The 18,104-nt window shown below is 33.6% G+C and overlaps 1 protein-coding gene across 1 annotated transcript; it reads right to left on the bottom strand.

Moving 5' to 3' along the window:
• Nucleotides 1–1,455: 1,455 nt before the first annotated feature.
• On the bottom strand, nt 1,456–17,731 carry Cep97 (centrosomal protein 97kDa). The gene is made up of 17 exons (XM_076125959.1): nt 17,637–17,731; nt 17,412–17,569; nt 17,037–17,181; nt 15,652–15,767; nt 15,073–15,272; nt 14,431–14,514; nt 13,472–13,628; nt 13,053–13,131; nt 12,485–12,700; nt 11,728–11,936; nt 10,714–10,846; nt 10,171–10,375; nt 9,666–9,787; nt 9,245–9,333; nt 8,468–8,578; nt 8,051–8,148; nt 1,456–7,697 (listed from the first exon to the last, which is right to left on the bottom strand). Exons 1-17 carry the CDS (start codon nt 17,638–17,640, stop codon nt 7,583–7,585), a joined length of 2,241 nt encoding a protein of 746 aa, XP_075982074.1. The 5' UTR covers nt 17,641–17,731; the 3' UTR covers nt 1,456–7,582.
• Nucleotides 17,732–18,104: the final 373 nt, after the last annotated feature.

The raw sequence follows: 18,104 nt of genomic DNA, 5'->3' as shown, positions 1-18,104 counted from the left end.
CGACCACAATACTACGCATCAAGAGGGACAAAAAGCCTCTTAAAAATGTCAAAAAATAACAACCATGTACAGACCACGAATTCAAAATAAACGAAGGAAAGCAGACAAACTTGACAAACAAAAAAGCTGAACCGACCAAGAGCCCAGAAACCAGAATGAAATTTTAAAGGCAAACTTTTCAATCAATTTTATTTGAAGTATAATTCAAAATGTAATTTACTGCCAACATTATTCTTTAAACTGCCATTATAACTACGAAGAATTCTAAATAATATTTTTTTTGATTCGTTCATTTGTGGTATTAAGATTTTGATTCTTTTATTTAGTTCGGTTTTATTCATTTGTAACTTCAGATTCCACTTTTATAATTATTTTGATATTTATTAAAGTAAGATTGATATATTAGATTTAGATTAATTTTGACTATATGATTTATTTCTTCAGTTCCGCTTTAAGTATGAAGGTAGTTATTTTATTTTATTTCAAGAAATTTGTGAGCGGAGCTGACCCTTGCAACTCCGCAAACAAATTTTCTTTGATTTTAATTTGAGATCTTTTTTCTTTAAAAAATATTTCTCGTGTCTTAAAGACAGTTTTGCAATAACAACTAGTTGAACTGGTATATATTGAATTTTGTGGTTAGCAACACATTTGACGATACAATTTTATACATAAAGTTTCGATAAATTTTGATAAAATTAAATTTTGGTTAAAGGTCGGTGAGTTATTAATTTTGTATTAGATTATAACATTAAAAACATAGGTTTGACCTTTAAAAATATCTTCCACGGTCCATGCAACATGCGACATTGGAGTATTAAAAAGATCTTTAATACTTTAACGTTTCAGGTGCTTTATTAAAGACTAAACGACAACTGTTTTTATACAAAAACGACTACTGTTTTTCAATTTGCGAGACCAACAACAAGAAAAGCAGACGTCAACGATTTTTCAAGTTACCAATAACAATCAACACAAGGAATGTAAACATTGATGTTAATGACATGATTTATGAAATCAAGAAGACACAACAAATCGATCCCTGCAAACTTATGAAGTAGACTGAGGGTTATCAACAATGTTAGTCAGCAGTCGAAAAAATTTGACCTTAAATTATTTTTTGATATATTATGATGTATTTTATTTAATACTGTGTTCCTTGTTATTTAATACAATGCTAAGCAAAAAACTTATGAAGTAACCAACATAAAAAACCAGCCAAGTGCGAGTCAACGAAGAGGACGGATGGACGGACAGACGGAACACACCGACAGACAGACAGCGAAGGCTTAACAATAGGGTTCCATTTATACGCTTTGGGTACGGAACTCACACGAAAACATCACAAAACCCTTTTAACAGCCCATTAAAAAAAGTTTATTTGCTTACCTGACAATTACAATGACATGTTCTTTACTGGAATGGTAAAAACACAGAATACAGAATTAAACACAGTTATTTTTAAAATTGTTTTATAAAACATAATAAATACAGGCTATAACGTAATGGATAACAAATAAGGTGGGTACGCGATGAAATTGAAATTACACAGGACGGCAAGTGTTCTGTTACCGTATGGTGTCTTCACAACGAATGAATAACACTTCAAAAAGGGCACATCTCACATAGGGAAGAAATAGACATGTGCTCTTTTTGATATAAAATAGTCGATTCATACCTTACACTATCAAGCTGCCTATAAAAGTGCTTTGTTAAAAGAACTAGGACATGCAAGTTTTCGAATATTCCATGAAACAAATTCATATCATTCAAACAATATTTGAAAATATGCAAGCCTAAGTACGTTTTTCCCACATACAGAATTAGGCCTTAAGTTCTCCAAATTCGAGTCAAGAAAGATTCATTTTCATGCCTTGATTTTGAAGGCGTGAAAGGTTCGCTCATATTTTCCTTTACCGTTTAAAAATGTACTTATCATTAGTACTTTAAATTTTTTATGTATCATCAGTATTTGAGATAGCAATAGGCTAAGTTGTGAAGACACCAAAAGGTTTTACATCAAGTTATCTTATGTTTATACATTAAAACGGTTATGAACTTATGAATAATATAACATCGGTCACAATTTTACAACAAATACGTGTTTTTACTGAACAATTATCTTTTACTAATTATTTAGTAAAGCTAAGTTAAGAAAGTCAGAAGCTAAAGAACTTTGGGAATGCTCGAGCAATTACAAATGTGCGAATTACGTCATGTTATTTAACAGACTCGCCCTTTCAATTACACATTGTCATGATGTAATGATAATTTTTTTCATGATGTAGTTCGCACGTTTGTTATTACTCGAGTATAACCAAGAGCTAAATATAGACATTCTAATATATTTTAATTTCTCTTCAAGAATCAAGGATTTTTTCTAATAAAATTTTCAGTAAAAACATGTTCTGTACCTACCCGTGCTTACCTATAAACTATTATTATGATGAACAAAGAACATTTGTGAACACATTAATGTCGTGTGATGCAAAGCTAAAATTATTCGCACTGATCACTAAGAAATATATTACATTGCGTTGTTAAAAATGACTAGTATTTAGCATATTAGAGCTTTAATGTATATTGTGGCTATTTGTATTGAGAAACTTACCAGACCTCCTTATGGCCTTTCGAAATGGCGGTAGATGGACAAACTGTATGTTACACAATAATAATTGTCGGTATGTTACCTAGTAACTTTGACATTACATCTTGATTTTAAGAAACTTTTCCGAATAGCAAAAAGTTTTCGTTTAAAATTGTAAGTATCATAATCTTGTATTCGGACTACCATTTGAGTCCATTTGAATCGAAAAAGAAAAACATCATAATATTTGAATTTTGATGGTCAAATATGCATCCAATTTGAAACACAAACAATATTTACTATTTCAACAATGCTAAAGCATTTTCAGTACGAACTTAATACTTTATGAGCAATAGGTGATTCTCACAATCCAAATAGCCACAATATTATGCATTAATTAAATTACATCCAAAAATAAACCAAGCGTAGAGATTCATTAACTAGACACACCCAATAAAAATAGAAAATAAAATAATATATTGCGGCAAAAATAAAGCTCAATACACAAGGCATCTCGTTTTCAAATTTACATAAATAGCATCCACTGGAGAGCTTTGTTACCTTACAATTTCTTCCAACGTTTGTAAAGAACTATTATCATTTTTCATTTCAGCGTATAATCTGCTAACCAACTTGTTAACAGACTTGCTGGCCATCAAATTAGAAAACTTAGTAGCAGATCCACGGAGTGATAGAGACTCAAAAACATCTTTATCATTCTTTACCTTATACGAAAACTGGGTCAATTCTCTTGCTTGTAGAACTTTAGTTATTCAAAATCAGTTTCCTGGATCTGACTAACATATCGTCCGATATGTTTGACAACAAGCTGGACAACAACGCTCCCCAATGGATAACTGTTACAATACTAATAATAAAACTAATTTATAACATCTTAATCTTTTTCTAATTTTTCAATTGGCAATACTTATGTAGTTGTTGTTATTTAGAGCACTTTTATTTAATACTTGGTGTTACCATATGAAACATTAGCAACACCTTTTAGAGAGTAAAATAATATTTTTTAATAAACAATATTTTAATGTATTGCAAACCGGAGTAAATATTTCGAGAACTTGGTTTAATATACTTATTTTTATTTTTCTTAATACGCTTAGAAATAAAGACTAAATGCCTCGCAAAAGACTGCAAAACAAAAAAAAACCAGCTGATAATATTATTTTTAATGTACTTTCGGAATATTATCTTCAAAAATCTTAGAAATAATAAGTATGTAACTGAAAAAATGTACTAGTTGCCTGCTCAATGTTTTTTTAATAAAAGTGTTCGTCTATACACCAAAGTCTATACGCCGACCCATGTCAGCGACTTCATGTCGGACTGTCTAGACTCCTCGAGACTTGAACTGACTTCCTTAGACACAAAATTGCTAACATTAAACGACGGGTCAGCGACTTTGGTATTAAGACTGTAATTAGTTTATCATCTTTGTGACTTTTAATACTAATAAAAAGTAAGAAATACATTTTTGTTAATAAATTAATACGGCCTTAGCTGTGAATGATCGTGTTACTATTTAAGTAGAGTTAGACGAATGTAAATGGTTTCTGTTATCCGATAGATGGCAGTGTCAGTGAGTTAGTTACACTTATTACTTATACACTGAACATTTTATTGTGTTACAAATGCCAATAAAAATGCTTTTTTATTACTATTCTTAGTTCGAGGAAAATTTAGTTGACAGATAACTGATACTAACTAATAAATACAAAAAAATATATGGAGTTATTTTTCATTCATTTGGAGTGACATTAAATTCATCTATAGTAATAAATTTGTTATTTCGTTAAAATACGCTCATAAAACGGCTTATGATCTTTTGTTGTTACCGCTTATAAAACTTAGTTAACAAAATCTTTAATTTCAGCATATAGGCAATAAGTCTTAGTGCACCATTAAATTCTACAGTAATTATTTCGTTTGAAAATGAACAACACGTGTAAGTTAAAACTAATTCTAACTAAAGCGTTAAATATAAATCTATTTATTATGCATAATTTTCGGTAAAACTTCGAACTTAAAATAATTAAAAAAATATATACCATACGTTTCGTCATTAAATAGTATTTTACAAGTTTTGTCAGAATGTGAATATTATTGATATATTTATGTTATCAAATATAGTATTATTGACGCGATTATGCTTTGCTTGACGTTTTGACACTGGCCATAGACACAATCAAACAAGTGTACCATAAATATTTACTAAAATTGTCCACTACTAGGCAAAGGGCCCTCCCGGAATTTAGGAAGGGTCTGAGCCTTGAGTAGGCGTTCGAGAGAGTATATGATCTTTAATATTTATATAATTAACTTTACAGGTTTTAAGCTTTAAATAGTAAAAACAGCAGATTTTTTTATTGTTAACACATTTTGACAGACTTGTAAAAACTGTAACAGCCTTTAATAATTTATAAAGAATTTTAAAATTTGCTTGCTTAACTTAAAATGTTTTAAAAAGGCAAGGATAGGAAAGAATTGCAAGACTCTTGTCTTATCAACAGTCTTTTATTAATTGGTCTTGAAACTGCAATCAGTGTTGCTAGTGCGAAAACTGGCCAAGTTTAGGCTGAATACAATAAATTAACACTTAAAATATAATCTTATATCTATAAAATGTAGCTCGAATTGTCATTTATCAACCAGTCGAATAGATATTTTAGTACTTTTTGGTATATATGGAGCAAATTTCATCGTTAGATAACCTAATTTTAAGAATAATCTTGACGTATGTGTAATCTGTCAAGTGTCAAAATTATTCACCAAATACAGTAGTGACGATGGAAAATGCTGCCTAAACTAATATTTAAATTGTCTTTGAGTCAAATCAGTTACTGTTATAAATAAATCATTTTTTTATTATTTAGACCACTTGGAATACCAATCGAATATTCCATGCCAATATGGTAAATTAATACTTTGTCGCATCTACAGGACAGTTCCTTTTTGTGGAACAATGTTCAACATAATTTGACGTTCATTAACTACTTTTGAGACCACTAGCTAAGTGTCATTTTTAACCCCCCATGCAAAAAGAGGGGTCTTATAAGTTGGACGTGTCTGTCTGTGGTATCATAAGTCCCGAACAGTTGCAGTGATTTCAATTTAGTTTTTTTTGTATTAAAGGTGACTTATGTGCGAGTGTTATTACTTGGTTAATTAACACATTGAAACATTGCTCAACAAATAGTAAATGTAAGGATAGCACGTTTAATAAATCACGGTCAAATAAGTAATAAATAAATAGAGAAATGTCTTTTATAAACCTATCACTTTTCATATAGTGTTATTTTACTTATAACTAACAAAGCGTGTACCACAATCACATAACAAAACCAATTGTATCAACAACTTTGATAAACGAGACGAATATAAATAAAAAGTGCTATAAATATAAAAGATAATACCATTTCGAAAAGGTCACATCTCACTTTGAAGAAAACAATAGCTTTTGCATAAGCTGCGTAAAAAATATCCAAGTATCATATGTGCTAGGACGTACACTATCTTTGTATCAAATCTCTTTAAAATCCGTTTAGTAGTTTTGGCATGATTGAGTAACAAAAAGGCATTCAGACATTCAAAGTTTCGCATCGTAGTAACATTATAAATGCGAAAGTTTGTAAGCATTAAATGAATGTATGTTTGTTACTCTTTCACGATTAAACTACTGGGCGGATTTTACTTAAATTTGGCACAATGATAGCTTACGACCTGGATTAACACATAGGCTTTTTATCCCGGTAAATCTTATCACGTAGACGAAACCTCGGGCTGAAGTTAGTTTATAACATTAGTAAAATAAGACGGTAAGGTGAGATACCCTTTTCGAAATTGCATTTTCAATACGAACGTCCCAACATCGGACAATATTCCCACGTTCATAATTCTATCATTTCAATACTCATTTTACTTATATTTACTTACCTTACACAAGCCCACTTTACATACCAAGCTTTGCTTTAGCGTACCACGAATATGAACCTTAACACTATTATAAATAGATTCAATTTGCCTTACCGTCAGACCTACGATTTCTTACTGGTTATACATTAGAGGTCGACCCTATAATGAAAACCTAAGCCAATTGAACGTTTTGAAAATGACTTAAGAGATAGTGTACTTTTAAAACTTTCTTCTATAGATTTTAATACTTTTTTGTTTATAAAATACAAGCAATATATGAACTATTATAATTTTTTAAGCCTTACAGACTTTTTGTAATGCCCGACCTCGCTTCAGAGTTTGAATAATTTGGACGAAAATATAGTATTAAAAATATCGCAACGAATTCAATACCTCTTTCCTTTTTGAGGATAGTCAAAAAGTAGTGAGGCCCTTTAAATATCGTTGTTGTATCGTAACTTAAAGGTTTTTCGACTGCAATTAAATGCTGTCATTCGATTTATGCGTGAAACCGAGACAGTTTTCATTGTTTTATTCGTCTAAGCGCTAATAATATCCGCTTTCACATAAGCAGACCAGCTGTAGACGATTTAAAGTAAGTGACAGTTGGATTATTAATATTCCTTTGGGTGCGTTTCTCTGCAGAGTGAAGTAACAAACCGCGAATCGACCGATGACACTGTTCCTACCGTCACCAAACGGCGATTTTGAGCACTTTCCGCTTTAGTGGAAACGCACCCTTATGTTTGGTATCGCGCGATAATTTTATTTGAATACTATATTCGTATATCAATGTGTAGACCGATCGTAAAGAATTCTAAACGATCGAGTCATGACTTTACACGTTCGAGACATGACTGCGAGTAAGTCGCGACTCGATCAGTTAAATTTTTATTGAAGACAAATATAAATATCAACGAGTAGACCAAGTGTAAAGAATTTTACTCGATCGAGTCATCACATCAGCAAGTCACGACTCGATCGGTTAACAAAGTAAAGAGTACACTATCTCTAAACAAGTTGAAACTTAACAATGAATATCAAAAGCGTGTGTTCGTATGTCTGGTATCAGTCGACGATGACGTCACACTCGGTGACGTCACCGCTCGATTCCGTCGCTCGCTCTTCGATCACGGACTCGGTGCGCTCTATGCCAAGAGCGGCCGATTCACTTGATTTTTCACTGCAATATTATTTGTTTGTTGTTGACACAGTTCAACTAATCGCCTAGTAATCTTTTATTTATTTTTTAAGGTGTAGGCCAGATCGGCCAGATCTGTGGGATAAGCAACCCTTGGCGCGGTCATTGCATAGATGGATGACCGCATAGTGGTATTTAAACTGGGCGTCTCCGTGCTTCGGAGGGGGCACATAAAAAGTCGGTCTCGGCTGCTGTCTACTAAGATAAAAGGCCAGCCACACAGGACAGGCCATGTCAAAGGCCTCTCGAGCGGCTTGAACAACATCGTTATCAAATCGAGTGTATGAACGAATTAAAAGATCGACCCTATAATAATACTATAGTAGTGTACTCACACTTGTTCTCTCTCGAGCTGTATGGGCGCGGGTGTGGGCGGCTCGGCCACCGCCAGCGGCAGCGACTGCGGCCGCCGCAGCCATGTACAGCGCTCCTCCTGTACATTACGTATATTAATTAATCGAGAACCATAAAAACTTACCGGTAAAAAATATATATCTTTTAACTATGACACGATAATAGATCGATCTCTTATATAACTGGGCGTATCAAATTAGTTAGACAAGCTTATATAGTGAAAATTAAATCAAGAGATTATCTCTTATCTATTAAGATGGATTCTGTAAAACATGGTGTAAAATATATAGAAATTTCACTTACACAGCCACACTAACGTATACACTCGTATACGTACGCAGTAGACGAATGTACGAGGATAAAGATATTTGGAGATAAAAACTACTATAATATTGTACCTGTGGAGTGATAATGGCGGTGATGTCAGTCTGTGTACCGACTGGTTCCGCTTGACTCTTGTTAGATACAGCCTTCAGTACTTCCTGCATACAGCCTTGAAGCTCTACCACCTGACACAAAATACACGTATGTACATCTATACTAATATAATAAAGCTGAAGAGTTTGTTTGTTTGTTTGTTTGATTGTTTGTTTGTTTGTTTGTTTGAACGCGCTAATCTCAGGAACTACTGGTCCGATTTGAAAAATTCTTTCAGTGTTAGATAGCCCATTTATCGAGGAAGGCTATAGGCTATATATCATCACGCTACGACCGATAGGAGCAGAGTACCAGTAAAAATGTAAAAAAAACGGGGAAAATTTTGACCCATTCTTTTATTTGACGCAAGCGAAGTTGCGCGGGTCAGCTAGTACATAATAAAATACATCTTCATAATGCAATTAACAATGTTAGTTCTTTGTAATTAGTGGCGAGCCTATCGCCGTATACTTGGCACGTTACCAAACTCCGAGCAATATTGTAAAATATTCTTATATAAATATGATAAGACTTACAGTTTTTTTTCTATAATGTTTATGAATTAAATGAGTAAATGATTACATTTCAATTGATCAGTTCTTTTCTCGACACAGGACAACACGACTTTTTGATTATACAGACAGACACTCGTATATACAGAATACGACAATTATCAAATTTGTTTACATAAATCCTTTGATACTAGAACTGAAATGTACAATGTCCCAAAAGTGTGTGTGTGGGTGTGTATAACGTACCTGTGCTTGTAAACTGAAGCATGTCTCAGTGAGTTGCCTTAACACGTCGGTGTTGTCGTCCGACTCCGACAGGCGTTGCTTCTGATTATCTGCATACAAAAGTAACGTATAAGACTACTGAAGTGATTCAGCATACCACATGTTTAACGAAACTACTGTCTTAATTTTATTAGGTTGCTCGGATTTTTTTTGTGTCGAAATGAAAGGCAGTTTCGAGCTTCGAAGAAAATCCAGGCCTTTCAACTGAACATAAAGTGTTAAATATATCAAAATAATGTCGAATTTAACAGTTTAAACAAAATGACTTTCCGAGCACCTAATAGTAATCTACCACATGACATCTGTGAATAAAATTCAACATGACAGTCAAACATACTGTGTTGAATTAAAAGTTCGTTCTCCATTATGAAATGTATCTTACCGGCCGCCTGTAAAGTGGAGACTTTCTTCCACAGCGCGTTAATGGCTTGCATCTGCAGTTGTTGGATCTTCCTCTCACTTTCTAAAGCTGCCTTAGTCGCCTCCATGTCACAAGTTAACCGCCTGGTGGAACAATATTTATGTCAACATTATTTGTAGCTGTTATACCGGCAAACATAAAATCACGTCTTCTTCCCACACAGGTGGAGATCAGAGAATTGTAAATTGACAACACCACGATAAAAAAAATTCTGGATGTATCTAATTTACATAATATACTACATTTTGATTAATAATATTCTGCGAGCGAGCAACCACTATTGTTAGAAGGTCAACTAACCCGGCCATCGAATACAAAAAAGTAGTCTACTTTCCAGTGAATGAACGAAATGATGAATTAGGAAGGGGGAGACACAAAGAACGAGTGTACTTGTCAATCTAACATCACCCGGGATTTCTTGAAGAAAACATCAACGGAAAAAATAATGTATTGTTTATTCACTCACTGTATATGCTGTCTCGCTCTCGCGGCCTGTATCGCATGCAGGATCCTCAAGGTGTCTTTGTTAAGGTTCCTGCTCCTGTACCCTCGCCACATCTTCTGTATGGTCACGGCGGCCATGGACTCCACGCTCATTTTCTTCTGCCGCCGCTGGTTCGATGCCAGCTTCATTATATCACCCATGTGCTCTGAATTCTCGTTTGTTAAACCTGCATGAGTGTTTAGTTAAATTAGCTGAGTGTGTTTAGTAGTAGATTAGTTTAAGCAGAAAAGAAAACATTGGAATAAAAAATATTGCTGTATCGTTATATCGATTTTTATAAAAACATGGCAAAGAAAACATTGCCCTGACTGCGTAGGAAAGCATCGAGATAAAACTTTGCATCCTAAAAACTGTTTAATACATTTTTTTTTTTTTTTTTTTTAAAAAGGCTTACATTATGTTTTTCAAAAATATCGATGTTTCAAAAACAATCAAACGGGTAACTGTTTCGCGCGGGAATGGAGCTGATAAACACATCAAAAGTATATTATAACAAAGTTATACCGTTTAATTTCTTCTCTTCATTTTTCACATCCAGTTTCGTTAAGCTGCCTTTCCTCTGTTCCATTTTAGTCTTCAGCTTGGGTGATGACGTCGCGCTCTTTGGTAGTTTCGGAGATCCTTTTAAGTTCTTTGCCTGTATAATATACAAACACGTCAAACACATACATGTTTTAGGATTTAAAAAGATTTTTCTGAATTTTTAACTATGTTCATGGACCCATTTCCTCGAATTTGGTATATTTTGTGCTTATCAAAAAGATATCTTACTGATACACATTATCGAAGACCTTATGAATTTTAAGTTGATTAAAACAACATCACCTTTCTACACTATATCAAAATCTATACATTTTATTTTAGGTTATGTAATAAAACAAGATACATCCATACTAATATTATAAATGCGAAAGTAACTCTGTCTGTCTGTCTGTCTGTCTGTCTGTCTGCTACTCAATCACGTCTAAACTACTGAACCAATTTGCATGAAATTTGGTATGGAGATATTTTGATACCCGAGAAAGGACATAGGCTACTTTTTACCCCGGGAAAATGACGCATTTCCCGGGAAAATTCAGAAAATTCAACGAAGTCGCGAAAAATCAATATTATAATGACATTGAATAAATTAACAAAATTCCGTTGCCATGGCAACTGGTCTAATGGCGGATATACCTTAGCGCGACTTCGTTATACTAAGAGATATAAATAATTTTGAGAATATTTTTCGTGAAAAAAAAAGCATATTTTATATCATCACGCTACGACCAATAGGAGTAGAGTAGGTAACAGTAAAAAGTGTTACAAAAATATGGAAAATTCTGACCCATTCTCTCTTATATGACGCAAGCGGGTCAGCTAGTTGTTAATAAATTGTTTTCAAGATAAATTTCATGGGTACAAAGGTTTAACCTTTAAAGTTTTATAAGAGAGACAAACAAACACACAGGTAGACAGACAGACAAACTTTCGATTTTTTTAGTATCAGTACAGACAGTAAAACACTAATATCCTCACCTGTCTCGGCTTATCCTCATGAATACTGCTATTACTGGACTGCGAGGATGTATTAGAGATGCTGTTGACAGAGTGGTTGATGGGCTTTGGTATCGATCTTTGTATGTCATATATCGGGTCCTGGTAGTCCGGAGACATGAGGGACTCTGGCACTGGGACCATCTTTGATGCTGCTTCTAGCGAGTGGTTCACTGGTTTTAGTTGGGGCTCTGAAATTAAAATGATTATGTAAGATCACTGTTGAAGGGTTACGAGATGCTGACTTAATTGAGTATGGATAGCTAAAATCAAGAAATAATGTAGGGGAGATGTTGGCCTAGATGTAGCGCAATAAAAAAGGAATAATATAATATATTTATACAAACATTAAAAGTAATTATTTTGTAGGATTAATCTCAGACTGCAGTTCTGAACCAACAATTTGTGGATCGTACAAATATTTGTTCCGTGTGGGAATAGAATCCACGATCTTAACTACAAAAAGGTCACAGATATGCAAAATTTACAGTGATCACTTAATTTACACAATCTAACTTATCTGACTCAATTACCTATCTACCCACAGTTTACTTACTAAACACAAGCATTGCCTATTATTTTATTGTAATTTCGCTACCCATTCACGAATTATTAGACACAGACAGATTGCTAAGGCTTGTTAATCTAAGATCAGTAATCTTTGACAAGACATTGCAGATTGTAAATCGACATATTATTATTTAACATTAATTTAAAAAGAACTCTAAAGAACACATACCTAGTATCTTCTCCTTCTCTTTCTCCCTCTTCTCAGTGGCATACATAAGTCCTGGTGAGTCAAAACTCTGGCTCATCGCAGTCGGTATACCGGGGAGGTCTCCGCACAGTGAGGAGGACATCTGGTGGGAGGGAGAGCTCGTCTTGGACAGCGCGGAGTGGTAGCTCGAGGTCAGGCGGTCGGGGGACCGGCCCATGTGACGAGGGGTTATACGGGCTGCGAACGAAATAAATATGAAGTACATCTGAAGCTGTACGATGTTAGATTTTGCTAAACTCAAGCCATTACAATCGTGCGAACCACGACATACGATATTTTTATCTCCTCTCGCTAGACTCAAAACTATGTGTGAATCGTTGTGTTTTTTTTTTATTTGTTTATTTTTAACTTATATTTATTTGTTGTATTTGGTAGTCTTATCAATAATTTAACAATGTGTTAATGTATTATTTTGAGATTTAATGATGTATAAGTGGCGTAAACAACATAAACAGTAAGTACATTTTAAATTATCGTATATCTCCCTTCACTCTAATTTCTTATAAGTAATAGTAAAAATTCAACTTACATTGCATTCTTGGTGACTGTAACTTTGGCTTCAATGGACTGTGGTTCTGATCTTTCAACTGCTGCTGATGGTGTTGCGCCTTGAAGGAAAAACACATGATAATTAACATAAACATAGTGCAGCAGTAATACCTATACATAGTATACATGTATAGTTGAGTCACTAGAAATGGTATTAAATCTAATGAAATATTTTTTCATAAGAACAAAAGTATGTAGATGATACAGCCAAAACTTGCTGAACATATTCAATCTTTCAAACCCCATATATTTTGAAGCATATAATATATTATTCCACTGAAATAGTTAAAAAATAAGAAGTTGTTAAGCGACTTTTGTAGCTAACTGTACATACCGCATAACATTTACACGCGATAGTATTTACTATATTATTGAAATGTAAGTGATCATTGTTCTTACTTTACTAAGTATAAGTCTCAATTTCCTCTGGTCTTCAGTCTCGAGCGCGTCCGCGGTGAGCGGGCACGTGCTCGCGAGGTACTCGCACAGCTCCTGGTGCTGCCCCGCGTGGAAGTGCCGCCCCTTGCCTTGACTGTACAACCACTCGGCTTTCAAACTGCGGATACATAACAAAATTAAATATATGCATACAAAATACAAAAGTGGGCTAACATTGCCACTATGTGGATGCCACATGGTCGGCGGCGATGGAACAAACGGAAACGGAGATAGTGGAACGACCTGGATGCATTGTTGGATGGATGGTAGGACGCAACGATAAACCGAGGGAACTGGAAACCCAAGAAAGAGGCCTTTGCTCAGCAGTGGGACATAGATATAGGCTAATAAAATAGACATACCTAATACCACGCCTGCTATTACCGAAGGATTAGGCAGAAGTGTATGAAATTCACGTTTCGCCATTAACAATTTTAGTTCCATGTTATCACATGGGGGCGAGCCTAATGATATTTATGGAAAAAGAAAATGTGCCGTAGTAAACGGGAACGCCAGGAAAGGTTGCCCTAGAAACATAGGAGCCGTCCTTGATCGAGGTCAGGTGCGTGGTCGAATCGCACCGTAAGATTCCGACACATAAAGCTTATTAAAAAGAGATTTCTTTGCTTGTTAGGGCCATATAAAAGGCAAAGGAATGCGTGCAATGTAGAAAATGCTATGACTGAGTGGGTAGTTAATTAATTAGTAGGTAATTTATGAAGGTTCTCATGACCAAGTTTACAATACCTTACTTAATCAGAAGAAAGAAATAAAAAACCGAAAGAAGAAACAAACTTCCATAGCCATGTTTTTTGGATATTGCCACTGTTGAATATGGATGATACAGAAATCATTATCGTAATTTAGTAAGGGCTTCTTGAAACTAGTTTTGTTGGTGTGCAATAGCAATATAATCTTACCTTTCTATCGCACTGACGACAAAACCATCAATAGTCTTCACACTCAGTATCCAATTGAGAACAAATGGACGGTAGTCAAATCCTCTGAATTGTAAGTTCAGGAAAAATATGTTTTTGAAATAAGTAATTTATCATACGGTTTTTACAGGTCCGAAAGATGGTTGGCGGCAAGTAGGCGGCCAGGTTAAAAAGGTTAGCCAAATCCCTTAACAGTTTATGTTTTTGAGAGAAAAAATGTGAGCCAACCCCATGTAGCATGGAATGAGGACTAAAACCATTTAACTCACAGGTTACTTTACAAATTCTATGTGTTAAATATATCGGCTACTTTTAAAAGGTTACTGTCATAAAAGTGTTAAGTGGAAGTTACACTTTCTATGTTGAACTGCCCTATAGTTTATCAAGAATGTGTGAAATAGCACTTTTTTATTTACTCTTAAACCATGTTACTGCCCAAAATAAAGAGTATATTCATGAAAACAATATATGTTCTGACTCCTAAAAACTATGGATTCCACAAAAACTTGTCATGGGGCATGGGATATATCATGTGAGAAACAAAGCTACGACAATCGACGCAAAGGTAGCAGCATTATGTGTACCTTATCCATTGCTCTATCTCATCAATAATTAAAAGGATACAATTTATCTTTGCCAGCCATAGCGACACAAGGGTTGCCTTGTATAGTGAAACTGTCCAGTTTGTTCAGATGCACCAGATGACTGATCTCATTCAGATCTTGAATGTTATTGTGCCCAAGTCCTAGGTGATCCAAGTTGGCCGGTAGATATCGATCACATTGTCGCAGATCCATTATCCTGTTTCTTTCCAAATTCAAGTGCTGGAAATATTAACAAATATTAGTGGCACAAGTTGTTGATTTATTACTACACATAGTATAGAACAAAGTCGCTTTCTACTTTCTGTCTCCATGTATTCTTAGGTCTTTAATATTACACATTGGATTTTGATGCGTTTTTTTTATAATGTATTGAGTTTTTTCAGAACGTTTAATGTGTGAAAATTGTAAAGGTTTTCTTTAAATTACAACCAAACCTTGGGAATTTTACAAATACCTATTTATTCGTCTACATATAATTATGTTGTAAGAAAGAATAGACAAATTCTCTAAATACAGAATGATTATTAAGTGAGGGTACATCAAAATAGAGTAAGTCAACTTTTTTAAATAATTTGTATAAAAATAATATTCTACTTACCTTCAAGTTTTTCAAATAAGATATATCAGCTATAAATGATATTTGGTTATTGGATAAGTCCAAGTGTTCCAGATGAATGTTGTGATTCAAATGTTCTATTGACTTAATATTATTACCTGCAAAGAACATAAGCTATAGATTACAAATGCACTGCGTTCTAACTTCTGTACACAGAGAACTGTTATTGCTATTTAATTGAACAAGTAACAGATTTGATTGACGCAAACATTATATTTATAAACTTGAAAAAAGCAATTCTAGTCTTAAATGTTAAATTAAAAACATTTTTCTTAAGACAAAATAATTATACACATTTTATACAAAATGCTTGTGATGAGACATTTTCTTCAGACAATCAAGTATTTTTAACATTTCATAAAGAGTGGCAGATTTGACTATATTCTGGTCATTACAAACACGCAAGCTATGTCATAATTAAAAGAATGACAGGAATGGGACCGTGTAAGTGCGAGCAAGACAGTCCAACAATATGGCATGACATAGTTTGCATGTTTGAAATGGCCCAACTACAGTCAAAAACCTATTTGTTGTCACATTTCTTGACATACATACAATATAATTAAGTAACACTTATTAAAATTTATAACAGTAAAAACTTCTCATTATGATAAACCCTACAGACTGATTTTCCCTAATTTACAATATACCATAAAAACAATTATAAATTCACTAGCTTTCTCTTTTCACACTACATAGATGTAGAAGTTTTATCATAATGAAGCCATTAAAAATATAATTTTATTCAACCAAGCATTCTTTGGAGAACAATGTGATTCATTTGTTTTTCAAATACTACACAATAGAGATAGTGAATAGTAAATTATCTTATAATTTTCTTTAGAAGAAAATTGTGACTGAATTTAGGAAACTGAGATTGGTGATTGATGTTTTTAGTCTAACCCGTATTAAGTTATTTATATTGTAGTATGATTTTGATGCTAAGTATTATCCCAGAACTGCACTAGACTAGTATAGCAGAATCAAGGCCCAATCATACCATCAAAGAGACACTGGTCTTTCATCAGTGGGACAAAAATAAGACAAATTAATTTCTACTAGTTAATAAGCAATCAAAACTACACATAGGTATTAGAAATATTTTAAGCTACAATCTTAACCTAACCTAATGCCATTAATGACTCCATTGACCATAACAAATTGTTTTACACAGCGAATTTCAATTTCAAAAAATTCTTGATTGTGATTGAAGGAAGAACAATTGTTTGAACAACCACAACTAGGGAAACTGTCAAAGAAGAATGATTAAGAACAAACTGCCTTTCCACACAAAATTATACAACACCACCAGAGCTGCAAACAAAACCTAGTAAAAATAAAATATCCTTAGTAGTTATAGTACTCACCGGCCAACTTCAATACTTTTAGATAAATCAGATCTTTGAGTCCCTCTATTTGCAATATCCCATTGTTGCTAAGTGCCAATATGCGTATATTTGTGAGCCGAGACACGCCGTGCATGCGGAGGAGGAAATTATTACATATTGATAGCTGAAAATCAATAGAAATTTGAGTCAACTCATATTTTCCATTCTATGAAAGTACAAACAACTATTTTCTGAAAAGGTGTTTCTCGTATACCAGATCTGATCTACCTACGTTTTTAAATATATTAATGTATTACAAGCAGAAACCGTTGTTTTAAATTGTCTATGAGAAAATACAAAAAGTTTTATTGCCCAAAATTATTTTCTACAAGGTAACGAGTGTGCTGAACTTACATTCTCTAAACGACTATATGTATCGATGTTGTCTAGCCTCTGCAATTCGTTTTGGTCTAGGATCAAATTAATAATCGTTTTAGATTCCTCCGCGGGCGCTTTCTCTATTTTCTTCAACCCACGCCTCGAAAGGTCCACAGTTTCAATTTTCGCCTCATCTAATAACAACAACATTATATTAACAGTGTTCACTATAATCTACAATCTACCGCATGGCACACTTACCCATTTTTGATCTATTCAATCATCTTTTATTTATTTATCGTAACAAAATTCAAGTAATTTTTCCACAAAAATCAACATTCGTATATTGACGTTCTGAACATGTTCATAAATTATTCCAACCTCTTAAACCCAATCAAGCGTAATAAATACGTTATACTGAATAATTTTATTTTCTAATAATGATCAAAAGAATATTTTTAAACTCATCTTAAAATCGACACGAAAAATACGGGTATCATTGTAATTTGAAAATTATTAATTGTTATAAAACCAAAATTTAATATTTTTACTAAGTTTTCGAACACCACATAACTGACAATTTCAAGCGTCAATAGTGTTGTTCTAGGAACGTGTAGTAGTTGCTTTCTTGCTTGTTTATCATTCAATATTAGCAATAAGAATGTCAATAATGTATTATTCATATTTATAACAACTGCTTATAATTGCGAACTGAAACATAATTATTAC

Source organism: Anticarsia gemmatalis, chromosome 18, assembly GCF_050436995.1.
Source record: "Anticarsia gemmatalis isolate Benzon Research Colony breed Stoneville strain chromosome 18, ilAntGemm2 primary, whole genome shotgun sequence".
Classification (NCBI taxonomy): Eukaryota; Metazoa; Arthropoda; class Insecta; order Lepidoptera; family Erebidae; genus Anticarsia; species Anticarsia gemmatalis.
The sequence above is the reverse complement of the archived record's forward strand: the minus strand, read 5'-3'. Positions and strand labels throughout refer to the sequence as shown.

Coding starts and splice junctions, on each gene's coding strand:
- Cep97 (XM_076125959.1), bottom strand. Junction 13,132..13,471: donor TGAGACTTATACTTAGTAAA/GTAAGAACAATG, acceptor TTTTCCTTCAAG/GCGCAACACCATCAGCAGCA. Junction 7,698..8,050: donor CAGCTCGAGAGAGAACAAGT/GTGAGTACACTA, acceptor ATAATATTGCAG/TGAAAAATCAAGTGAATCGG.